Source organism: Amblyomma maculatum, chromosome 5 (assembly GCF_055883805.1).
Source record: "Amblyomma maculatum isolate TAMU_Amacu chromosome 5, ASM5588380v1, whole genome shotgun sequence".
NCBI lineage: Eukaryota > Metazoa > Arthropoda > Arachnida > Ixodida > Ixodidae > Amblyomma > Amblyomma maculatum.
In genome coordinates this window covers 156021819-156048821 of record NC_139348.1, presented here as the reverse complement: position 1 = coordinate 156048821, position 27003 = coordinate 156021819, and the positions used below count along the sequence as shown (strand labels likewise).

The following is a 27003-nucleotide window of genomic DNA, read 5'->3' as shown; positions in this document are numbered from 1 at the left end:
AGTTTGGACGGTACACCGCTAGACAAGAACACATCTCGCTGAATATGACAGATCTCGCACGAGCCTACAAATGCTGTCGCCTTAAAATACCGACGCTTTCTGTGTGAAGTCTCTGTTAGTGAAGGCGCCACGCTCCGGAAGCATCAACCGCTAGCCGCCTCTATCCGCACCCAATTAAACCCGAGGACACCTCTCTGTGGATATGCAGCAAAGGCTTCGGGGGTGGGGCTTTCCTTGCAGTGCTACAACACCTGGTATTTCAGGCATATCTGGCCTCGGTTATGCTTTCGGTTTCAGCTCTATCCTTATGTCGAAATAACAATTTTCGGACTGCCATATACGCGCAGAAATATTCCGTTAAATCAGAAGAAGCTGAACACGCAGCCCGCGGTAAACAAAATAAATATTAAGTTAGCATATAGGAAAGGAAAGGCGCATTTTCTGTCACATCCTTGGACACCAGATTTGCGCCATAAGGGGGGAGAGGGATTTGGTTTGGTTTGGTTTGTGGGGTTTAACGTCCCAAAGCGACTTAGGCTATGAGAGACGCCGTAGTGGAGGACTCCGGAAATTTAGATCACCTGGGGTTCTTGAACGCGCACTGACATCGCACAGTACACGGACGCCCCTCCGTTTCGCCTCCATCCAAACGCAGCCGCCGGCAGTCGGGATCGAATAGGGGTGCTCCGGCACAGTATTGGGGCATCTTAACCACTGCTCCCCGCGTCGGGGCGGGTGTAAGTGAAAGGAAAGAAAAGAAAAAGAGATGCAGTAGTGGATGGCTGTTGAATAATTTCGACCATGTTGGGGTCGCCAACTGTTCAGAAGTTAGGTCAGCGCCGATTGTTGCTGCGAGTGCAGAGGAAGATCTCGGAAAGGGAGTATCAGATGATGGCGAAGCACAAGAAAGCTTGGTGAGGGGAACAGGGTCTTCTTCAAAAAGAAAGCCAACAGTCACTCCTTTTGGTAACTATAAAGAATGGGTACGAGTGTTCAGCGCCGCGACAACCACGCAACCGCGGTGGAAACAGGTGAGACAGGAGACAAGCGCTATGTCGTCGGAGGTCCACCGTGGTGCTGGCTGGCATCACTAAAGCATTGCAGTCAAGTGCATAATCTCAGGTAACAATGATGAGGTGCTCACGGCCGGGGCTCAAAGCGTAGCCAAGGGCAGCGAGCACATGTATGTGGGAGGAGGCTGAATCGGGTTCGAGCTCAGTGTGCGCAATGTGAATGAGGCGGTCGCGGCAGGAGCTGAGGGCAGATGCCGACGATAAGAAGTCCCAGCCTAAGATCAGTTCATGAACGCATGACGGGATCGGCAGAAACTAAGTATCACGCCCCTGGTCATCGATGAGAACGCGCGCTGTGCATTGCCCTACGGGTGTGATGATAGTACCGCTGGCTCCACGGAGAGGGGGACCGATGTACGGAGTTGTCACTGGTAGCAAAGTTTATTTGTCAATCCTCCTGTATCGGCGGCAATAAAGTTTTAAATAACAATAATTGTCAATCAAACAATCAATCAATCCCGTTGGCGGCTCCTCTTGCGGAACCTCGTTCGAGTATGCATGCACCTAGCTACATGCTCAATAACTGTAACCCTTAAGCCGCGGCGCTATTATCTCACACGTGCTCGGGATGCAAGGGCACTGGAGGGTTCGATTCCCATCTCAAAGCAGCTGCCCGAGCTGGCAGCCCCTGCCGTGTCACGTGGTCTCGTGACGTCACACAATATTCCGACAAATCAGCGCCAGAGCCACGCCCCTGACCTTTCGCTCACAATGTCGGAATTTTTTTACAGAACAGAACCATTACAGCTATCAGCGGCAGAATAACGCGGCAGGCGCAAAAGCGGAAAAACTGGAAGCCAACTTGGAGTGAAGTCAACTCTGCTAATAGTGATAATGGCGACGACGACGATGCTGATGATGATGATGGTGGTGGTGGTTTTTGTGACACAGCGAGTAATGCAACACAGCTCGCGAGTTTAGGATAGAAGCGTTTCTCGCACGGCCTACAGAGTAAACTCGAGCTAAATGGGATGTCGCCGCGTCAGTTGGCCACACAGACACGACGACAGTTAAGGATCGTGCTTACTGGACCGTCACTTGCGCAGAGCCACTGCAAACGCCTACCATAAACTTGCCGCGGGTGTCGCCACGTTTCCCTTTACAGCGACACCGAGGTCATTCGCAGATGCTGTCGTATATACTTCATCACTTTCGTTTAGAAAGCGGACAGAGGTTCGTGACACCGCATGGTCGGACATGGTGTACACAAACGGCACAACCTCACAGTGTTGCACTGCGCAGGGAGAGTGTTTACAGCGACGAGGCGAAAGCATTCGAGACAGCTGTAAACAGCGAGCCGCGTTGATACGCCAACGTCGAGTTATTTAAACGAAGTGCCGTTTAAATGCGCAAATCAATTCCTTGGCGCGCGTGTCACATTTTTGAACGCCTGTACCGTTAAAGGCTCCGTTCATCGTTGTGGCGTTGTGAGCGAAAAATCACGAGCATAGCGCTGGCAGACTGCGCAGCTGACATGGTCGCGCACTGACTGCACATGTCTGGCCTCACGTTTGTTAGGAGCTGCCAACTCGGGCCTCTCCTTTCATGTGGGAGGGTGACACCAGAATCAGACTGCCAGGAGCCTTGTATTCACGTCATTCCTAGGTCACGTAGGCACGTTCGTACGGCTTTAGCGGATTATTATATGCAGGCTGATAGGCTACGGTATTCGTCATTGCCTTAAAGGAGCAGCTTAAGTGTCACACATAATATTTTGCTCTCTCTTCTTGGTCAGCACTAAACAGACGATAGCATATACCCATGTCTTCAAAGCATGCTCTGTGTATATAAAGAATGAATACTTTCAGCGTATATTGCACATACGTGGCCAGGTATAGGTAGCAAGGTTGTCCATGCTACCCAGCTGAGATCAGTAGACGTAGAAGGCTGAACAAACAAATAAACAAAGACATTAACGAACGAACGAATAATTAGCTAATAACTGGGTTATTAATTTATTCGTTTCTTTTTTTTCTACTCGAGTGCACAACACAAAGAACTGTAAACAGTAACCTAAGCGAGCGCACCACATCGCGGTTTTAGCACACATCTATAGGTCACTGCTATGTTTGCCGCCTTGCACGCAGGACCTCGTTGGCCGAGAAGCGACGCGACGCAATCTCACCCTGCATAGAGTGGTGCGTGCTCGCCTGACCCACCCGTTTTCCAGGCACCGCACGGACGCCTGGAACGGTATGACGCGATAGCATAAGCTACCAGCCAACATATAAGCCTCGCTTTAACGATCCGTATGAACGCACTGCGTGGCCTAGGGATAACGTGAATGCACGGGCTTTGGCATGCTGATTGTGATATCGCCCTCCCTTATCAAAGGAGAGGCCCGCGTTCGCAGCTCCTGCCAAACGTAATCTCAGGAAGCCCTACGTTCAGTTAGTGCTCGGCCATGTCAGCTGCCAGCTACCGCCTCCCACGTGACAAAAGCGTTACGGACGGATGGACACGATCCGCGAGCATGACCCATTAAAGACAATCGCCTTAATATGTTAATAACTCAGGGTTATCTTAAAAAGACCGTAAAATGCGTTCACGATGGCAAATCTAAAGGCCCTATTGTCGTTTGTGCCAAACTGGCCAGGGGTCCCTGGTTTATATATATTGCCCATAAGTTGCCCATATTGCCCATATATTGTCCTGATTATATACCTATATTGCCCACATATATTGCCCACATATATTGCCCATATTGCCCCTCGTTAAGTCACTTTCTGCATTCAAGAACTCCACGTTGCCATCGAGCCCGCATGCCACCGCTCAGCAGAGATGGCGCCCTGAAAAGCGACACAGGAGCAATCGAGATTTGTGAGCTGGGATACTTAAAAGTAACCTCTGGAACACATCCTGTACGCACGCCACAGGCATGTTAGTGACAATCGGCACATGTCCTGCACAGGGTGACGTGTTGCATGCTGGTGACAATAAACGATCGGCACAGGATACATTGTTTGAATCTCTTATCAGCCGAGACATTACCGAGAAGCGACAGCATAAATGCTTCAAACAACGCCAAAAATTCGGCTAGTCGAATCATGCTCGTCACATGTATAACATATGGGTGCCGAAACGACACGTTGATTGTGAGGGAAGCAGTTAGCGTGGCGGGTGGCTGCGGTTCAATTTGGACTGCCTGCTGGTCTAAAACGTGCGCTCACAAATCGGAGCGTTTTTGTATTTTACCTCCATTGAAATGCGGCCACCGTTGTCGGTATGTTCAATCCGCTGAGCTTGTGTCGGTATCTGAACGCTGAAGCCACTGACCCGACGCGGCAGGCTCACACCGCGTAAAAAATATACAAATATAAATTCGTCAAGTCCGATTTATTACATATAGTCCATTTATGCGAACATCGGGATATAACGAACTTATGGCGAGTACTTGCCCGGTATGTTCATGATAAACAGGCTCGACTATTACCTTTCTTTTTTTCTTTTTCGGTGGGGTAATATAGAACCCTATAGACGCCTGCTTCTGGGAAAGAGAGCAATAGTTAGCCTTGACCGCCTCGTAAAGAGCAGAGACATTAGTCTGCCAACCAAGATCCGTATAACTCGTGCTATGGTCTTTCCAGTTGTGATGTATGGATGCGAGAGTTGGACTGTGAAAAAGGCTGACCGCCGAAGAATTGACGCGTTTGAATTGTGGTGCTGGCGAAGACTCTTGAGAGTTCCTTGGACAGCCAGAAGATCAAATCAGTCGATATTGTCGACCATAAACCCTGACTGCTCATTGGAGGGTCAAATTCTAAAGTTAAAGCTCAGCTACTTTGGTCATCTGATGAGAAGAGAGGAGTCGCTGGAGAAAGATTTGATGTTGGGAAAGGTTGAGGGTCGCCGGAGAAGGGGTAGGCAGCGAACGCGATGGTTAGATGGCATCCTCAAGGCGCTGCAGATGAAGTTATGTGATGTTAGGAAGATAGTGAGAGACCGGAAAGCGTGGCGTGACATGGTCCATAGGGTCACGAAGAGTCGGACACGACTGAACGACTGAACTGAACTGAATATAGAACCAAATTAAATGAGTGCTTATACTTCGTACGCAGCATGCGCAGGGTACAGGGCAGCGCTCGGATCGCTAATATCTGCCTCCCCACACGCTTCACAGAGCACAGCAACGCAGCGCCGTGTAGGGATCACTGACGTGTATAGACTACGTTTACACAAGACACGACGCGGTTTCGTGGCAGAGAAATAAGAAGGCTGGGAGGAGGAGGGGGTAGCAGCGCCCAGGGCAAAGCACAGCGGGGAATCGGGCGTGTACCACGCACACCCCCTTCTCCCGTCTCCTCTTTACTTTTACGCTGCGTCAAGGGTATGCAAATGAGGCAGTGTCCGGGGGCGAAAGCAAGGCCACTGTCGCCGTGGCGGAACCGGGTCGGGTAGGGGCCCGGAACCGCGCCGGTGCCGTGAGTCGACACTATCACCGCCCGACATCCCCCGGCCGACCCCAATAAACAGAAGCGACGGCCACGGACGACTGCTGGGTGAAGTCGACTCTTCCACTCAACCTTGCTGAAGGAAAATTTAGACCCAAATTCATTCATATAGTAACGGGCTTCAGCGCCGAACATGTGAAAGGAACCCACAGTAATAAAAACATAGTGGAACACAGTAAAATACTACTTTTTATTAGTGGCTTTGATTAAAGAGGAATAGGTTGTTAAATTTCCGCGCTTTAATCGACGCCACACCATCTAAAGAAAAAGCGCATTGCCTTAAGCATATATGCTGGGTTACCAGTTACTGTTGCAGTCTCTAGAGCCCGGTTCGCACTGCGGAAACAGTTGGTCGACTCTATCAGACGACAGCGTTTTCGGGCAGTGTAGGCGACCCTGTCATACCGCTTCAACACGAACTGACCGGAAATACGTCTCTGTCGTCCTGCTACACGGAACGGAAGCTTCTCCGGGAACACCTGGCGAATTCTTTGTCACACTGGAGGAAACAACTTCGGCAACGCTACTTCACTGTCCTAAGGAGTAACCACTCGTGTAGTCCCATATACCGCTCGCGTGCTCTCTTCCATGTACTCCTGCGCACGGAAGAAGAGGGGAACCAACGCGGACCCACATCTGGTATGAACAGCGCGGGATGTCGCAGCTCCAGGCCCTACGGGGCTGGGACTGGTAAGCCAACGCCACTTGCGGCGGGGGCTAGCCTTCCACCGAATGTTTATCTGTTGTAGGCCGTCATTGCACCCGTCACCGCTTATTTGGTGGACGACGGCTGTTGCAGCGCGCGTCTTTCTCTCCTTCTTCGTTTTCTTTCTTCGCTACTTTCTCTCTTCTGTGCCTCGTGTGGACAGAAGAGAGATTGGATTGGATTGATTGGATTATAGGAAGGGAAAGGCGCGGTAACTGTCTCACTTGTTTTCTGAGGACACCTCAACCGCGCCGTAAGGGAAGGGATGAAGGTGGGAGTGAAGGTGGAAAGAGAGAAAGGGGAGCCGTAGTGGAGGGCTACGGAGTTTTTTCGACCACCTGGGGATCTTTAACGTGCGCTGACATCGGACAGCACACGGACGCTGCTTCGTTTCGCCTCCATCGAAACTCAGCCGCCGTGGACGGGTTCGAACCTGGGAGCTCCGGACAGTAGTCGGGCGTCTTACCACTGCACCACCACGGCGGAGCCTTTAGCCTTCTTACTATTTTGTTTTTTGCGATGTTTATTGCCTCTGGGCATAAAAATGCTGTGAAGGATAATGCCTTCTTACTATTCCTTCCTACATGCTACTCTTTACGTTCTTTTTCTTCCCTTTGTTATTCTTCGTCGTGTCATTTTCGTGCTTTTATGTTGTTGTTGTTGTTGCGGCTGTATAGGAAGAAGGAAAAGAAAATGCACGGGCCTGCTACTGGCTCTGTAGCTGAGCCATCTCCGCAGCCTCGTGCAGACAGGAGAAAATAGAGAAGAAAGAAAAGGAAGAGGGAGAGGCGCGCCGCAACAACAGCCGTCGGTCACCACCGAAGAGGTGGCGGGTGCAATGACGGCCTACAACAGGTAAAAATTCGGGCAGGCTGGCCCCCGCCGCAAGCGGCAATGGCCTATCTGTCCCAGGCCCATCAGGGGATTCGTCTTCTCTCCTATCTCCTCTCTAGCTTGATTCTTCCTGTTCTCCCCTACTTGCTTTCCTTTTGTTGGCGCGTTAGCGTACACCGTCACGAGCACCGCTGCTTTGAAAACACGGATCATGGGAGGCCCTCCTTACGTCGCAGGACCTGGACATACAACTTCGCTGTGTGGACCGGGGTGCCAGTGCCCTACGTGACCTGGACACATGCGCGTAATGTGAGGGCCGTGCGGTGGCCCTGGGCCCTTGAAGGGTCCAAACTCGCTCGTTTAATAAAGTTTTTTCCTCCTCCTCCACGCAATGGTTGGTGGGAGATGCAGTGACGGGAACGGAGCGGAGGTTTTACGACTTGCACGAGATGTCGCGCGTTCGACCCCCTCCTGCCGAGTGCAGCGGGATCGACACGTGCTCCCGCGCCAGCGAAGCATCAAATGTGTCACGCGTACCTGGCTTCGAACGCGTCACATAAACAAGCCACGGCGGACGCGTGAGTGAGCGCGAGCCTCCTCGGCGACGGCTGCCGAGGCCCTATTTCCTGCAGTCGCGCTACGAAACACGCTCCCCGTCTTCGGAAGGCCTAATTATCTGGGCTTTCTTTTAAGTAGCTGCACTGGCTTCCTTTTCCATTCAAGGTTTCTATGTCCTCTAACCATCTTGATATATTTGATGGTTTGGTTTGTGGGGTTTAACGTCCCAAAGCAACTCAGGCTATGAGAGACGCCGTAGTGGAGGGCTTCGGAAATTTTGACCATCTGGGGTTCTTTAACGTGCACTGACATCGCACAGCACACGGGCGCCTTGCTTTTCGCCTCCACCGAAAAGCTACCGCCGAGGCCGGGATTCGATCCCGCGTCCTTGGGAACAGTAGTCGAGCGCCGTAACCACTGAGCCACCCCGGCGGGGTTTGTGCATTGGTTCCGCTTTTGCGAGGACTACTGAGTGCTTAAAGGTATACTTAAAAGTATATACTTAAAGTGTTTAGAGGGCGAACTGAGGAAAAGTCCACATAACTTCCATTGTTACACCGCACTGAAACAAGTGCCCTTTCCGGCTTCGTTGATGTCTGCCCTGCAGCGTTTAATAATGTGAAAGCCTTTCATGCCTTATGAGCGCCGTGACAAGACCCTATGAAGGGAAGCTGTGGACGAAATGTGCGAATGGATGTGACGTCCTACATAGGAACAAATGTCCCTAGATCTAAAAACTAGTCCTTGAACCTGGAGACAAATCCCCTAAAGCCAGAAATAATTCCTAAACATAGGGACAGTTTGTCCCTAGGCATACTTATTATGTCGCGGCTAATACACCAAAACAGAGATGACCTAGGCACATGACGTCACTCCGCCCCAAAAGGAAAAGAAAAAAAAAAGCAGAGTTCGTTCCCCGCAGACGTCAGACAGCGTCCCGATGTCCGAGTTGCCAGGCACACGTGGAGTTGGCTATGCTCAAACTGTCAAACCGAAGAGCGGTGAAAGTCACAGTTGCCAAACATCGAGAGAGCTACGCGTGCCTCATATATGCGTACACTTGCATTGCATTGCATGGTCAGTGACGTTCCAACAACGGAACTCTGAAAAAACTGTAAGGGGCAATAACCTCACATTTGCTCATACAATCTCACTCAATTCACATAAGAAATCACGTACAAGTCGCATATAATTGCATAAGTTCTCATATTTTCTTGTACATTATCATAAATTATGTACGATATTTTATGATAATGATGGGCACCGTATGAGACTCTATGCGATTAAATGAGATTTTATGAGGTTATTGCCCCGTAGAACTTTTGGTTTTTCAGTAGGGATATCATATCTCTAAGATGTGATCGAGCCGAAGTTGGGTGGAGCCCTTAAACAGAATCGCAAGGCTTTCGCTACTCAAGTGCACCCCTGGAAAGAGAGAGAGAGAGTAGAAGTTTTTATTTAGACCAGCGGATGAAGGACCCTTGCCACTGCCCCAAACTGATGGGGCAGGCGGGAGATGCAATTTTCGGTAGTCGGGGACTGCACCCCTGGAATTTTTGCTAAGAGAATTGCACTGAAAAATTTTCCCCACTTCTCAATTTAAATTTGCGACTTCAGCAGCGGAAAAGACAGATCACCGCGCCGTCTCAAAGATAGTGACGGTGTTCATACAGCCTGCCTGACATCAGAGATCCGCGCGCAAAGAACTGTGCCGAAGCACCGCGGTTTGACTGCGAAAATACCGGGGAGCGTTCATATCCGCATTCAATCTTTTTTTTATTATTATTATTTTTTTTTAACGACAATGTTTTCAGAGAAAGTGGCCTGTGTTTCACTAGAACGAGGTAATTTATCTACAGACAAATCTGAATTGATTTTCAATGTCCCTCTAACTGCTGTAGTAATCAGTGCTTAAAATCTGGCTCCATAGGAGGGTGGTCTGTATAGTGGTTCGAGAACAGGTGGAAAGCGAAGCTAAGAGGGAGAAATAAAGCGGTTTGTGGCCTGCCTGGCACATCGTTTTATACAAATTTAATGGGATAAATCACGCTTCGCCTTGTCGCGTTTCAAAAAATATGTTAATGACTTCTTATTAAAACTTACTGAGAAATTGCCGGAACAACAGAGAAGTTATTGTTCTGACAACCGCTGACAAGAAAAAAAGATTGCAGCCTACTTCATATTCATACAGTCCTTATACAATATTCGAGCGTGAATGGGTCTCTTAATGTTGGTGGGGAGTCTCAGACCCCCTCCCCTCCTTCCCCCCTCCGCCCAAGACACCCCTGATTGCAATGCTCCGGTTGCAATGCATGCCAATCCGCTTGAATTTTTCGGCTGCCCGCAGTAAACATGCTGACACAGATCCCGCCTTTTTGAGAGCAGTTCGATCTACGGAAGACAAAAAATTACGACTTTTACCAAATACTCCCTGCTAAACAAAAAAAAAAAAAAAAAATACACTCTAAACGAAGCCGAGAAAGATGTATGTGGCGCTAGACCTTCTTGCATGGTTGCGGCGCTGGCAATTTCTTTGTCCGATATATCAGAAGAATTTTAGTAACAGGCTAATGGATGAATTTTCCATTTTCGGGTCTCAAGAGAACACATGGTAGTCTTCTGTTCATTTTCTGTGAGGCGAAACTCTGAGTAGTGTGCCTGTACAACACCAAGGCGGAGATATGTGAAAAAAAAAAAAAAAAAAAAAAAGAACGAAGGAAAGGCAGTAAAAAAAATAAAATAAAAATAAAAATAAAAAATAAAATAAAAACACATTTCAAGGATGACGCGAATCGATTCTGAACTCGACAATGCCCCAAAACAAAAGCCATCCGAGGCACGAAGTTTTTAACCGTGCAAAATGACACGGCTGCATCTGCGACCTTTGCACCAGTTTGCAAGCGTTCCGCGAATGTCGACTGTAGATGCGCACACCGCGGGACATATCTTTCACTTCCTGCCGCATGAAACATCCTCGTATCGCGCTCCCTGCGCAATGACGGACTATACCTCCGCGCAACGCTGACAGGAAACGCATTTCAACGAGTGTCGTCAGTAATTCTCTGTGTGATGATGCAGAGGAGAAGGATTGGCCGATACTACATGAACAGAGATCACCATACTTCGGCTGTTATACAGAAGCCCGGAAACAATAACTTTCTCAAAGCCAACCTTCCCTTTCTATTTTTAGTGTGTGTGTGGGGGAGGCAGCGCGACATACCTGGTGTACGAAGAGATCAAAAAATGACGCGGCAAAACAGCTTTTGATCGCAGTTTAATTTTTTTTTTCAGAAAAAAAAAAAAAAGACTACGGTACCTATATTTCCTCCTCGTTTCGGAAGAAACAAAAACAAGTAAATAACGCCAACGCGAACAGGCGGTCAGATTGTTCGCAACACAAATGCAATGAGCGTATAGCTGCAGTACAGTTCATTGTTTTGTACGTCTTTTTTTTTTTTCTGCATCTACGCCCGCGGCACTCAAAACTTTGCTGAAACCTTAGCGACAATAATCCAAAATGCACTGCGGCTAGCAGAACATCAAGTCAGGGTGCTTCCTCGCAGTATCGTGAACTAAGGGAATTCCACAGAGTTCTGGAAATGTCAAACAAGATAGCAATTGCCCATCATCAAACACCTGCGCATGATCATAAGGCGACAAAAGGAAGTCCACAAAGCTTTTTCAGAAACATCGCGAGAAAAAAAAAAAAATCGCCGTGGCACTGGCATCAAACCCAGTACCACCTTAGCACCTATGAATATGCTAGCTGCAGCGCTACCAACCAAAACCGCCAGCAGAGTGAGCCCGTGTTCATCAACCATACGGGAGTGTTACTTCCTGGATTGAAATCTGCACAACCTTGAGAAAGTCCTCAAAAGTACGCGAACGCCAGAGCTTCACTTATTTGACATCCCTCTAGAGCAGGTTAAAAAAAAAAAAAAAAAAAAAAAAAAAAAAAAAAAAAAAAAAAAAAAAGCTACTACAGGTTATGGTACTCGGTAATGTGTACTCCGCAGAGCAGTAAACAGAATCAGTTTTTTATGTCTCACTGTGCCAAACAAGCAACTAGAGATATCAAAATTATTGAGTTTATAGCTTGTTCCGATTCTCAGTTTATTTAAGTAGCCAGGAAAGCTTGAACAGCAAATTACTTTCTGTAACCGAGGAATTACATGTGACATTTACTGCAGACTTGAGTTGTATCCGACTATAATCGATATCATGATTACAAGCGATCCGCAAGAATGTACTTAGGAATGCCTGTATGACTAATAATAATAGCTCGTTTACATTTCATAGTTGTAAGCAATTATCCTTTCATTATTCTCACGTTTATACTTGCTGACTATATGAAAGTAGAAAAGTCACGAAATATAAATGTAAAATGATTTTTTTTTTCTTTTCGCGCTGATGATAAATCTACTCATAACGAGTTTTGGAATTTGGCTGATATCCCCGATGCCCTATGTTTAAGAGTACAGGTAAATATTGCTTGGATGAATTTATTCCAGACCGAAAAATGAAACCAAAAGTGAAGCAGCCCATTGGGTGATCAAAGTATTTTCCATTTAGAACGCAGGGTGAAGCGCGCGAAAAAGCGATAAGTTTTGGACTGAGTTACCATTGCCCGAGAAAAGTATTTCTGCGCTGAGGACATTACGGAACCTAAAGATGTTTCTGATATTATGAACTATGAACAGCTATGAACAATAACTTCATTCCGTGTTCTCACCAGGGACGATGTTTCTACCATCCATTTCAGACACAGACTCCATAATGTTTGATTGGTTTGGTTTGTGGGGTTTAACGTCCCAAAGCAACTCAGGCTATGAGAGACGCAGTAGTGGAGGACTCCGGAGATTTCGACCACCTGGGGTTCTTCAACGTGCACTGACATCGCACAGCACTCGGGCGCCTTGACTTTCGCCTCCACCGAAAAGCTGCCGCCGAGGCCGGGATTCGATCCCGCGCCCTTGGGAACAGTAGTCGAGCGCCGTAACCACTGCGCCACCCCGGCGGGGGCTACTCTAATGCTATCACACTGAACTTGTCACTGATACTATGAGTAAATCTAACAGAAAAGTCTGCTAAAGTTCGCCGTTATGATGAACAAGTGTCCCGTATATTAATGGCCATTTTTTCGCCTCTCGTTACGCACTGTCGTTTTAACCGAAGACTGGCGCACGTGTTCGGTGATCGGCTCTTAACTAGAAATTTCTGCCCTATATCCCTGACCTCTATTTAAATTATTAAACCATGACATGCCAAATTTTCTTGAACATTTCTCGGCAATGATTTGTTGTCGCCGTTCCAACATGAATTTAGTAAGGGTTTATCGGCACGCATTAAGCTTGTGACATAACAGTCCATGACACTGCTAACGTTCCTATAACCCACCTGATCAGGGAGATCTTTATCAAGGCCTTTGATCGGGCTCCTCATAGCAAATTTTGATTAGATATAAAAATTTCGGTGTTTCCCATTCATAATAAATTTGACAATGCCTATCGTTTATTCACGCCCAATTTGCCGAAATCATGGGGCATTATTTCAATATTGAATCAGTTTCATCTGAAGTTCCAGATTTAAATGATTTAGGGCCTCTCATTGAAAATTACCAAAAAATTTATTGACCACCTAGACGAAAATCTATGAATGGTGTGCGTGAAAAAAAAAAAATGAAACCTTTCCGCTTAGACCAGTTAGGCCGCTGCCAATCGTCCTAGTTAGCTTCGATAGTTGAGTGATTGCAACGGGCAGGTAGGAACAGGCTGAATTTTTCTTCGACTGCATCCTTTTATAAGACCGCACAGCTTTCCTATGTAATTGTATAATTGCCCTAAGGTCAACACTACTGAAGTAATCGTTCCTTTAATTTCCTACGACAAATTTCTTTTGAAGGTCAGTCAGTGAATTGGCACGTACCCACCTGCAGAAGACTCCGCGTAAATTGAGAGTCAATATAAGAAGAATGTAAGTATTTAACCCAACCAATTCGCTGTACTAATTAATATGAACTGGAGTAACTTTCGGCTGTGTTGATGGTGACTTGTATACTGGTAACTTCATCGTGTACTAGCGAGCATGTCCCCTCGCTTCAACGGCTCTTACTTTTTTTTTCTTCTTCTGGAGTTAAGCTGAGTTCAGAAAATGGTAACTACCCCATTTCGTCGCACTGCTCGGCCGCGGTTCACAGCGAATAACAATTAAACAACGTGCGGTAGCTCCAATAAAGGCCCAGCTGCTGTCAATTATGAAATGTCGATTTTTTGGTCAGCTACTTCCGCAGAACGACAACATGACGGCGTAGAGAAGCTCTTCTACTGCACGCTCGGCACCTTTCGTCACTTCCCGCGGTACTTTCACTGCAGTTGGTACCTCAAGGATGCCATGGCCTCGCCCTAGATTTTTTTGCTAAACAACTCACCTGACAAATTGGTTCCAGATTATGCTAACTCTATTTAACATGACTCCTCCGCACGAACTTGCACTCCTTGTCACACCGGACGTATCCACATCAAACGCACATCTTATCCTTAAACAGCCAGAGCCCTGGTGGCATTTTGGGTTTCGCTTTCCCACCCACTTCATCATCTCAAAAGCAGAGCCACAATTCACGGCTCCCACAAATATCTCTTTTGATGAATTATTTTTCCTTTGATACATATAACACGGTAATAAGACATCGTTAAAAAAAAAAAAGAAAAATATCTCGTCACACGTCCCACACCTGAGCAACTGCCGTAATATAGTCCATTCCCTGTAAAGCCATACCATTCCTTTTCAGCTGTAATTTTCCTTGTGCACGGTAGCCACATTGATCGACTAGCAGGACTCCAAGCATTGAAAGCATTAAATCGGGATTTGGAGTCCCAGCAGTCTGTTTTATTCATTCAAGCCCCTCGTGTAATGTTCTCAATTTGGCACCTTCAAATTTCAACGAAATTTCAAAAATAGGGGTCAGGAACTACTTTCCATACGCTGCTCATGAAAAATCCGATTGAAACTGTGTCTGGTACGTGCGATTGCCTATGGAATGACTACGACAGCGACGAGTCTAACGCGCCTGCCCATCGAGCTCATATGTAGACGAACAAATTGCACTGAGGATAGCATATTTCCTCAACCATGAAGCATTTCACACCTCTAGCCTACTTCAGAAGCCGAGCGACAGCTGCAACGCTTTTACTGTCCAGTAGCTTGACAGGGTTAAAAATGCATGCATGTGCACACACACACACACACACACACACACACACACACACACACACACACACACACACACACACACACACACACACACACACACACACACACACACACACACACACACACACACACACACACACACACACACACACACACACACACACACACACACACACACTTTCTCTATTTCAGCAAGTTATTACATTTTTTTTTTTTTTTTTTTTTGGCTGACGCATTTCCTGTAGTCTAAACAGCACACCGACCGGCTTTTGTCGGTATTTCGCTTACCAACGAAACCAGCCGGCGCTCATCAGCTTACGCCTCTTTTTCTGCTAGGCACGTATACTGCCTCCTTTTTTTTTTTTTTTTTTTTTTTCTCGTTCTGCGCGGATCGTTTCAAGCCGGCAACGAAACTGAAACGTTACGCTCAAAGGAGACGAACAAACAGGAACTCCGTCGTATACGCGACTGCGAGGAATATAAGACAACCTGTGCACGACACCCACAGCCAGCAACGGGCAAGCAGGTGTGAAACAAAAGCGGCCGCGCTTCAAGGTGACGCCACTCGGGCATGCGCCGGGTACAAAAACACACATGCCGGGTCGGAGCGTTATTAAAAGGGAGCGCCAACGGCAGTTTCATGACGCAGCCGCAGGTGCGTTGGGAGTGGGGCGACGCGAAGTATGCGTCCTGGTCCCGACCTCCGGAACAGCTGTGTCACGTTCCACCCTGTGCCGACGCGGAACGCCCGAAAAACCGACCGTTAGAACTCGACCGCTTTGATTTGCGCCGACAAGGGTCGTATTCGAGCCACAGGTTTCAAACCAGGATCCGCATTTGGACCCTCGACCCAACATTCGACACCGGCTGCAGCCGGCACAGGCGCAGGAAATCCGTGCTTGCAATTTTGTCGGCTGCTTCACTCCAAGCTGCGGCTGCGCCGTGCATTTGTAGCAGACGACGCGGGCGCGCGTGCGGCGAAGCCTACCCTACTAGTCAGCTGGTGTTCGGATTCCACCGGCTGCCAGCAGAACGAAATACGCGCACAAAGCATGCTAAAACTAGAGCAGAACGGAGGTGCCAAGCTCACCTTTGAGTTTCACGAGAGCTCGCCTCAAGCTCGATCTGCGACGCGCGAACACACACGGTCCCGGTGGGGCACCGACGAGTCTTCGCAGCTGAATCCAACGCGGAGACGACGACTTGCCCGAGGGAGAGGAATCCACGTCGAACCACAACACCGAACGGCCGGCATCTCTCGATGGCATCACGTATTACAAGAAACAGCCGAGGCACACACACACCAACAGTCCCACTACTACGACCGCGTACGAAGGCGACGGAGTGTCATCCTTCTCAATTCTTTCTCCTTCTCGTTTTCAGAGGAAAGCAACAGCGGCACCTCCGAGCGCGGCGGGAGCGAACGGATGAAACCAAAGACAAAAGCGCTAAACTTGTGGGAGTGGTTCGCTTGCCCGACCACACAACTTTTTGATATTGCTCAATCTCTCCGTGCGCGAGCTAGGCCTAGGCCAAACCGCTGCTCGATCGTCGCCGGCGCGCACAGGAAGAGAGGAGGGGGGCGTCCGTCCGTTCTCGCTTCTCAAACCGATCGGGCTTGCGCGACTCGTCGAACGCTCTTTTTTCGCCGAGTTGTTTTAAGGTACGATCAAAAGTGACCTACCTTGGCTTTCCTCCTCGCTGTCGTCCCGCGACGGGATCGACGCACATTTCTTGTTTGTTTTTCACACACACACACAAACTCGTACCCCACACACTCCGCTCGCGCAGCAGCGAGCCGAGACAGTCCGGATGTTGTGATAAGTCACGTGACCTTCGCCGGCCGCCCTTCGCGACCAATGGGAGTCGGGCGCGGCAACCCGTTCCGACCACAAACGCAAATTTTAGGTCGACGATGGATATCTTCCCCAGTAGCACTAATCCTGCAGTATTTCCGCCTTTTTCTTCCACGAGGTCTGTGTTTCATTCAGAACAACACGAGTAGCACCCACAACACGTGCTGCGCTCAAACGTCTCAGAGCTGCACACGACAACCAGTCGCCATTGCTACCGCACCGCGCTTTCTTTCGAGATGGCGGAAGCGCAGTCGTCCGCGCCCGACTACGAAGGCGGCGTGACAACGTTAAAACACGCTCTGTCTTTTGCATGAATAGCCACACACAAAACAACGGACAGAAAGGAAAGGTACCGCCATTTTCTGAGAGACGGCCAAAGGTGCTTCAGCTTAGGAGGTGAAGTGAACCGCGGGTGGAACAGCAGCCAAATCCTGACGTCACCAAGGCGAGCTCTGCTACAGCTTAGCGGCACCTACAGCGCGATAAAGCGAAGGATTTATTTTTAGCCACTCTCCGAGGGGAACTCGGATTAAAACGAGCTCCGGAGCGTCCGGCCCTGCAGCGCTGGCACACATTCTTCGTTTCACCAAAATATTTACGCCACAGCGACGTCAGTTATGACGTGGCACCCGGGTGAGCAGGACCAGACCAGATTTTTTTTTTTTCTTTTTTGTCCCCTCTAACGTTCGCGAAGCGCCGGCAGCCAGTCAGCCAGCCGCAGTTGCAGACGTATTGCGCGTGGTCCAGAACTGTTCGCTGAGCTGTTGGCTTCGCAATTCCGACGGCTGGGCCTCTCTCGCCGTGGGTCTAGCGTGCGGCTCTGGCCGGGAATGTCGCCAAAGCTTCCAGACTGCGACATCGATTAGTCGAAGGCAGCGGATGCTGTCGTAGCCGTTTATATGGCAGAAGCTCCTGACGCGCCGATGAAGTGGTTGGCTGGTAAACCATCGGATATCGAGTGAAAGTTTGCAGACGCCAGCAGTGTGCTACGAGTCGACGACCTCGCAAACTCGACGGTAACACAGTAACGTATTGTCGTTTCCGTTAAGCAATACCGTGTTTAGAAATGGCGGCAGAGGTTAACAATCCTCATTGCACTGAATAGCTGGTAGCGCTGAAATAAAATTCTGGCATTCAGAACAGACATTATTGTTGCTATAATTTCACATTTGAGAACAGCTGTCGACAGGGTTCAGCTGACAGACATGTGGTAACGCACTAAAAAAAAAAAAGTCAGTGAAATGGCCTATATTTGATCCCAAGGTGAGTAAAACCTATACATCACTTTCGTTTACAAGTATTATTCAGTTTTGTAAACTCCAGGCTAGGTTAGGTAGGGTTAAGTTAGGACACCGGATATGTGTTCCTCCAGCTCTTTCACATACCCAAACAGGAGGGTGAAAAACATTATTTTACGAAGAATTCGAGGCACGCAGGCCTCCTGGATCTCCGCACGACTCCACTCGCGATTTAAACGTTCATGTGATGTTGATCCATGATGTATGCAGTCCGACTTATGACTATCTTCTGCCTGGCCGGATCCGCTGACCGCAGCGAGGTCTCTCCCAGTCCTAAATCAATTTTCATGAAGAGCCTGCCAGAATGTTTTCGATTACATACTTTACTGACAGCCACATAGAGAGCTCCTCGCAACTCAATGCCACAGCTCCTCAAGTATTCTTAAGCACAAGAAAAGACAGAATAGTTTCCCTTTAGGTTTTTATTACAAGAAAAAAAAAAAAGGAAAATGTTCGGAGGACTCCACACTTTCACGTTCACAAAACATCTTCCAGGCACTCTCAAGCCCTGCCATTCAATGGCAAAGGCATTCAACAGTCTATCTCTCCAGTCCAACTCCACACCAGTACGCACACAGCTCACAAGCACTTCAAATGCACACGCGTAACAAACTAAAGAAAAAAAAAAATCACGCTCAACGTATTCACTCTGCTCTGTGCGGTGTCTGCGATAGGTACAAAACTTCCCTTTCTTCTTCTCTCTCGCCTCCTTCTTACTTAATTTAGTCGCCATAATTTGTAACTTGTCTAACTAGTGCGAGCGGTCACCTTGCTGGCAAGTCGAAAACGCTGGCTCAAAAAATATTTACAATTCGCCTCCCAAGGAGAAGTGGACGTAGAGGGAAGCTTCAACAAAACTGTGCGAGCCAACAAGTGTGCTTTGAAAGGACAATATGACAAACGCTTTGTTGCTCTATGCAATACAATGTCTCTTGTGTGGCTACATAAGGGACCCAAATCTCTCGGAAACTTTTTAACCTGCTAGAATTGCAATTGTTCAAAATGTTATGGGAATGCTCATGCGAGTGAAATGTCTGTCTCTCTGGCAAACTACTCAATTATGAACACTTTTCAATCTATCAAAAAAATTATGAAGCACAATTCACTAGCAGTGGCAAATCAAAGCTTGCTATAAAGGACCTCAATAGAACTACAAATGCAAATATGCCACAAAAATTGCTTTGCTGATACAAGTCAAGATTTAATTTAAAAAGGATTAAACTGTATGCAAAAGATAAGCGTAAAGTTATCAAATATGTGACTTCAGAATACTGCAAGTCTCTATGTATATATATTTCAGAACTATGAAACAGATTATAGAAGTTCTTTATCAATATCTGCCAAAGTATGATAGCCCACAATCCCGTATATTTTCTGTGGCTGACTAGCCAACAAACCGCATCACATGTTGGAAAATGAAGGATTGAAATATTTTCTTCAAATCAAAAATAAAAGCATGCCATTCCCAGCACTGCATCTATATGCGAACTACAAACTGAGGTTGAAAAATGATGCATACGGGGCTCGACATGCCAAAGCGACCCCGGACATGAGAAACGCCGACTAGAAAATGGGTTCCCCAAAGGATCAACTATTACTAATGACGACACAAGCTACTCAAATAAGACTGTCATTGTGCGCAAAACTGAGTTATAATAAAAACTGGACGCCTTACGACTGCTGTTTGTATCCTAAATGCAAACTTTCTGCATGCCCCAAATGCCAGTTGCAAAGTAAATCAGTCTAACGAAAGCCAGTGAGTTACTTGTTCTAATTAAGACAGAACACAGATCTTGATGACGTACGCTAAGCTATGTGAGCTATGAAAACAGGAAGCAATTGCAGTCTTCTCAAATTCGTGCTATATACGAAGAAGAAAAATTCAGGGGGCACTTTGGCTCACTAAAAGTGCTCCAAGGCGGAAGCCTTTCCTGGCACATTGTTAGGCAGTGACTGCCTATAACCAATTTCCTAATTAGCACAAGCATGCTAATTAGTTATTGTTCTTCAATCAATTACCAGTACAAGGCATACTTATCAGTAAACTTAAGTTCCTGTTCAGCAAGTGCAACTTTAGCTAATTGCCTAATTAGCACCAATATGCTAATTAGTGTAACTGACTATCACTTCGCCCAATTGTAAGTACACCCTCGCTTGACCGTCCACATTTTGGAAACTAATTATTGATTAATTAACCTAATTATGCTCACTGGTTAATAAACTAATTAACTAAACTCAGTCCCACTTAATTGGAACATCACTATACCATCCCTTTAATTGGTTGCATGGCTACTAGCCAAAGTAACAATTGGCCCAGTTTGAAATTCGCGCACTGTGACGTCACGATCTTGCGACCGATTGAAAAGCGTGACATTTCTGTTGAAAACTCCTCCTTACAACAATGAAGCATTAAAGGCTTCTACCTTAAAAAATTTCCATGCTTTTTTCGTGACCTTCAAGAGGGTGTATCATTATGACTCGGGCACAACCTGCAGCTGGTTTCAAGTGCTAACATGAAGACTTTGTGTGGAAATTTTTTTTTCAGAATTCAAACTCCGGCAGCAAGTCATATGCCAAAAGTAGTCTGCTAGGGGTTGAATCCTTACATACAGTCCCGACTGGATGTGTTCTACGAAAGCTACTACTAAATCACTAAGCACAAAAAAAGAAAAGTGACAATACACAAAATTGTACTTCACAAACTAACAAACATGCTGAACTCCTACTCTTGCATATGACGCTAACCATAACCTTTTCAAAAGCAGCTCTGCCGCATGTTACACAGCAAAAGGCTTGAATTATTGTGTTTTTTTGCAGCTCCACAGTTCAAATTATATGCTGTACAGGAATAGTTCTGAATGCTTTATCCTAGGCCATACAAAACGAATAATGAATAAACTTATTCATCAGATAATCTACTAGCTACTCCATAATGTATCGACTGGTATACTGTTTTCTTTTTTTTCTATCTTTACATTTCAGGCTCCCTGGGCGCTGCCATATTGTTCACTGGACAGTCAGGTGCACCCTGCGCAAGCACTGTGGAAGCTACAGCGAAACCGATTTCAGACTGTCCAGAGAGGAGGAATTTTGCCGACTCCCTCACCCGATGCAAAGGTCTATAGAAGCAATGCATGAAACTGATCATGTTTGTCCTTGCAATGTTTTTCACCTATAAGAAAAAATATGCCAAGGTGCACCTGGTGTTGTTTGTTTTTCCTCGTTTTTAAATGTGGTTCTGAAACTGACTCGGTGCTAGGTCCATATTCCAGTAAATACAATCTGGTTTCACAAAAATGACAAAAAAAATCCCCAAAGTTGTATATGTCTTAGGGTCCAGGGCAAAGCCAACAGTTCCAATGGAGTTTATATCAAAAAGAGCTGTTTCCCTTCACAATAGTTCCATGAAGAGTATTTCCAGCTACAAATCAAAATACCACTAATCAGCTGAGCACAAACTCCAAATATCCCTGGGATGAGGAACAAGAAAAAGGAGGAACTGGCTCAATCCTTTTTCTCATACAAATTCGACATTGTCAACAGGACACAATCAGCACACATCGCACACACTGGTCCATCATGAACACCACTTGTCGCCAAATGCTTGCAGACAGCGACACTGAAGCAGCCACTTCTCCCTATGACCACTTGCACCGGAAGCCAGCACGAGCCAACGGACAGCCAGGAAAGTGCCGGCTAAAGCCATCATTAAGAAGCGTCGTCGGCCTGGTTATAGGTGGCTTTGCGTACTTCATCGATGGCCTTGCACCAAGCCAGGGCATAGCCTTCGGGATCTTCTAGGTAGTATGTTCGGTTGGGCTGCAAGAATCCGTGGAGCACACACATTTACTTTCCCCTTTTGAGATGTCTCGCGACTGCTATCCTAAGCATGTGCTCAGCTGCACAATCTCGGGCATTCAGTATTAGATCGCGGGAATGAATTCTAGTCATGTACCAGTCACGTTTTGATAGCAGCGAAAATTAAGAACGTTCATGCACTGAGCTATGAATGTGCACGTTAGAACCTCCAAGTGACTATCTGTGTTGGTTCTGTTGGTGTCTTGCCTGTTGGTTTCTTCCTTGTCCCTCGTCTTTTTGAACGGTTTCATGATGCATTCCAATCTATCTGGACTTTGTAATCGATTTTAGCACCCCTTTTAAAAAGGACAAAATTCACAGATGAAACACGACATTTAAGTATGCTGTTATTTAACAGATAAGGATCCTCCTCCAGCATGCACAGATCCTACCACACTTGTTTAGAGCGCTCGAGTGGTGGTGTGCAGGAAATGAAGCGAAATCATTTTGTATCTGCGTTGCTAGAGGTAAAGCCTTTGTATCTCTTGGAAGAAGGCAGCAGAGCAGGTGGCAACACAAATACTTGTGTTATTGTGTGCTTCTTATGTTTTGTGTTGTCACCTGCTCTGCTGCCTTCTTCCAAGAGATCTGTGGCCAACTAGCTCAACGTTCAACACTATTAATAAAGCCCTTGTGCCTGTGCAAGCTGGATAGACAAGTATATATTTTCCAGATCATACTTTAGTCCCATTTCATGTCCTCCAGCTGACCTTCAAAACTTTTTCACACAAAAATCTCTCTCTCTCACCCCATCTCTCTGTGGTCCAGCTCATTTTACTTGGCACTACCATCGTCCAGAGGACAAGCTTCCTTGAAAGCTTTTTCAGTAGCAACATATATTCTGGCATTAGTGCCAATATGTAGCACTATTACTACTAAGCCAGAAAAGCTACTGCCCATGCTGAAAATGCCCCGGCATCTTGAGCAGCATGGTGGGGAACAAGCACACTACAGACACACTACAGGAGATGCCATCAGAAACATGGAACTATGCTAAACTGATAGATTACGCTTTGGGAGCACTACCAGCATTTTTTTTTTTTAATTCGAAACGGGGCCCATGATGCTGAGAAAACTGCGAACAAGATGCTTCATTTTTTCCCAAAAATTTCCATCCTCCTAAAAAGCAGACAGTGCTGTGCCATTCCTACTACATGCATCCACCTTGGGGAAAATTAGGAAACCGGCACCTACTTAGCTAGATCACTGGAAATGGACAAAACATATACCGTATTTACTCGCATAATTTGCACCCTCGCGTAATTTGCGCACCCGTAACTTATTACCCGTATTTATAAAAAAAACTTTTAACCGCATATTTTGCGCACCTCATTGCGTAAAAACGCAACCATGCACGCAGGAACGCACAAGCAGACCGCATCGGTGAGGCGCACTGCCAAGGCCAGGCCAAAGCAATCCCAGCCGAAGCGAAGCCACAGCGCAGTAGAGCTAGTTGTGCACGTTGTGCGTCTGGCGTGTCCACCTCTTTGTTGTTGGTGGCTCGGCTTTGTGCGTAGTGGTTTGACGTGTGGTTGTTTAGTTGAAATGGGATACCACAACTGTCCGGTGAAATTTAAACTCCAGGTGATTGAATTTGCTGAATTGAATAGCCAGCGGAGAACACGGTCTCACTCCGACTGGAAGAATGAAGGGGCCTCCTTTGGAGACTGTCTGTGAATGGATACTGGCAGCGTTGGACAGGGTCTCTCCCAACATTGTGGAGCATAGCTTCAAAAAAACTGGACTGTCAAATGCACTTGACGGAACTAAGGATGAAGCTATTTGGGACGGCCGCGACAATGGCAGCCATGGCTCAGAATCCAGTTTTTCTATCAACGACTCACTTTTTTAGACATATATTGCGCTTTATATCCTTTTTCCGGGTGAGTTTTTAAGGCATGTTTGTGAAATTTTCGCGTAATTTGCACAACCCCTTTTTGAAGCCTTAATTTATAGAGAAAAAGTGCGCAAATTATGCAAGTAAATACGGTGAGTTCAGTTTTCAAACTGGTTTAAAACCAATTTAGGAAAGCTGGAGCCACCACACTGTTCGCTACAAAGCCCAGCTCTCCTCCGAGCAAACTGAGGGCTCACTGCTCAGTTGCTCACTGCTGCAAAGAGTACACAAACATCCCAACTGCCAGTGCTTGGAGCTTCTTGAAGGCTGAGAAGAAAGCATGCAGGGTGTGAAGTGCTTCACATGCTTGCACCTCTATAACATTCATCGCACTGCTTTTCCCTTTTGGGCAGCACTCCCTCTCAAAGCAGGGTTGCACATGGAAGGAACGAGCCAGCCATAGCCAGAAAAGAATTTCCATCGCCAGACACAGTGGGCACATTCGATTTTCCAGTCCTGGACTACTTGCCGACAGGTCTCGGCTTCCGCCCTGACAGGAAGTAGCGCAGCGGTCACATGACCTTGCAAGCTCTGGCCATCGTCTGCTAGCCATCAGTCACCACGACGCACATTGACGCCGCGCGCAAGTTTATCTCTTAAACATGCGTGCAATGCTAAAGATAGATAACGGAGGTACGAATCAATCAATGCTTTTCATGAATGGAGTGATGGAGCGTGCGACATGCAAGCGCGACAGTTTGGCAGGGTTCGCTTGCCGCTGCTGCTCACAAAGTTCTTCTAAGGGCCCAGATCATTTTGCCAGAAAACATATTGCTACGGGTCGACTCATTGAAGATGAGGCAGAAGAAGTGTGTGTGCACTTGGAGGCACGTAACATCCTGGTGGAGGTGTGGATTTTCCCATCCTCCGCATCCTGATTTATTGCACCACGAAGCTTCATAGCGGTCGCTAACCCGGCACTGCCACCATGACTGAACCCGGCGACTCACGAAGTCCTACTGCTCCTACATTCATGGTCATGGCTCATCCTCGTGACCCCGACATCTATTCCGGTGCATCAGGTGACAACGTGAACAAATGGATCTCAATGTACGTGTCAGCACCCATAACAGGTGAGACCCCACTGTCATGCTGGGAAATATATTTTCTATTTGTCTGGCACAGTGAGAAAATGGTTCGAAACACATGAGGACGAATCAACAAGTTGTGACATCTTCAAAGAAAAGCTTCGCGCTCTCTTCGGACCACCAGACGCTTTGAAGCTCGCCACCATAAAGCACCTTGAGTCGCGTGTGCAGTCTCCCACTGAAAGCTATGTCACCTACATACAAGACGTACTAGCCTTATGTCACCAAGTCGACACCACCATGACAGAATCAGCAAAAGTGGGCCCGTTTTGAAAGGCATTGCGGACGACGCCTTCCATTTTCTCCTCTGCAAGGGCTATGATACTGTGGATGCCCTTATCAAGGAGTGCCATCTCCTCGAGCTAGTGAAGAGCTGGCGCATATTTCCACAGTTTCAACGGGTTCCTCATACCGTGGCCACATCTTCGTGTGTTATGCAGCAGCCACCCAACTAGTACACCTTCTGCTTCGCCTCTGAACATTACCGACAACGTTACCAGGATCATTCGCCGTAAAATGGGGGCCTGTGCACCTATACCACCCCAAACCACCGTCCCCGGCCACTCCTTGCCCGAAGTATCCCTTATTCAGGCCGTCGTGCGAGAGGAAGTTGCAAACTTGAACCTCACACCTGCTGTCTGTTCCATCAGAAACCCCAGCGTCTGGCCACCAAGCACGACTGTTTTCTATCCCCGGGCCCGCTACTTTCGTCGATATCGAAATCCAGCAGAATGGCGGATGCCTGATGATCGCCTCATATGTTTCAAGTGTTCTGGCGTCGGTCACATATCGCGGCATTGCTGCAGTCGATGGTCTCTGATTCCTCGCACCGAGTTTTCCTATGACTATCGTACAGATATGCCCCGCCGTTTTTCGACCTTACCTGTGCTGGCTTTCTTCTTTGAAGGATCCTATTGGTCGCCTCGGGCGTTTTACGCTATGACTCCAAAAATTTGACTACACTGTGGTCTACAAGTCCGGCCGGTTGCACAAAGATGCCGACTGCCTCTCTCGATACCCTGTTCCCCAGACTGACATGCCCACGAGTGCATGTGCCATTGACCTGTTCCCTCTACCACCGTTTACAACTATTGGCGAAGAACAGTGTCGGATTGCGAAACTTCTCTCCATTATTAATCGCCTAACGTTCGCCCAAACCGACCCTTCACTGAACCACTTTGCTCTCATTGACGGCATTTTATACCGCCGGAATCTTCAGCCCACTGGTCCTGACCTTCTCCTAGTCGTCCCCAAGCACTTACGAACAGTCGTTCTCCACGAACTCCACGATCTCCCAACTGCTGGCCATCTAGGCATTACTCGCATATACGACCGCATCCATCGTCGGTTCTTCTGGCCTGGTCTCTACCACTCAATGCGCCGTTACGTTGGGGCTTGCAATAAGTGTCAGCGTCGCAAGAAGCCTGCAACTTCTCCTGCTGGCTTTCTTCAGCCCATCGACATCGCTCCGGAGCCACTCTACGTGTCGGCTTGGACCTTCTCGACACTTTTCCAGAGTCCACTTCTGGCAAAAGATGGGTTGCAGTAGCCACAGATTATGCTACCTGGTACGCAATGACATGCGCGCTTCCCACGAGTACTGCCAAATAACAATATGAATGCATTTTCAAAAGCATTTACAACAAGCAATAGATGCTCCAGCACACAGCGGTTCACTTCACACGCTTTCAGGCCTGTGTGCTGAAAACATCGTGAAACAAGTGAATAGCGTCTGGACACCATGAGCAAATCATCCATGCTCAAGACTTACGCCCGTATTCACAAACGCGCCTTGACTCGGCGCTCCAACCTCCACTCCAGGGCAGATTCAAATTCATGAACGCCCCTCGGCGTTTCCTTCGACAAGTTCTCCTTGAGAATACCTCCTCCACTCAAAGCCGCGCAAGTGGCGTATGGGGACGAGATTAAGGTGAACTTTTGGCCTGAAAACTGCGTGCTGTAGTGTGTAACATGCTCCGCTTTTAATGTCAAGTCTTCTAAACAACTTTCGCAAGCGACCTCGACATTAATAGCGTAGTGGAACTTGTTTTGTGGGCAGGATGAAAAAGATGGCTGTGAAAAATGTCCGGAAATGCTTTTGCATCTGGTAAGAGCCGCTGCTGGTGACGTCTGCTGGTGACGTAGAGTTTACGCAAGCATGACGTAGGCTTCAAG

General features: G+C 47.4%; 2 protein-coding genes across 5 annotated transcripts in view; both read right to left on the bottom strand.

The window, feature by feature from the left end:
• Positions 1-16372, bottom strand: part of LOC146190058 (uncharacterized) — a 176039-nt gene extending 159667 nt beyond the window's left edge. For both annotated transcript variants that reach the window (XM_084604792.1, XM_084604791.1), the window contains exon 1: positions 15922-16372. In XM_084604792.1, the coding sequence (XP_084460918.1) occupies positions 15922-16099 (178 nt within the window). In that variant the 5' untranslated portion in view covers positions 16100-16372. The remainder of the gene's footprint in view (positions 1-15921) is intronic.
• Positions 16373-18391: 2019 nt separating this feature from the next.
• The window catches only part of Pdk1 (Phosphoinositide-dependent kinase 1), a 41877-nt gene continuing 33265 nt past the window's right edge, over positions 18392-27003 (bottom strand). For all 3 annotated transcript variants that reach the window (XM_084604787.1, XM_084604789.1, XM_084604788.1), the window contains one exon: positions 18392-21804. In XM_084604787.1, coding sequence (XP_084460913.1) covers positions 21694-21804 — 111 coding nt within the window. In that variant the 3' untranslated portion in view covers positions 18392-21693. The remainder of the gene's footprint in view (positions 21805-27003) is intronic.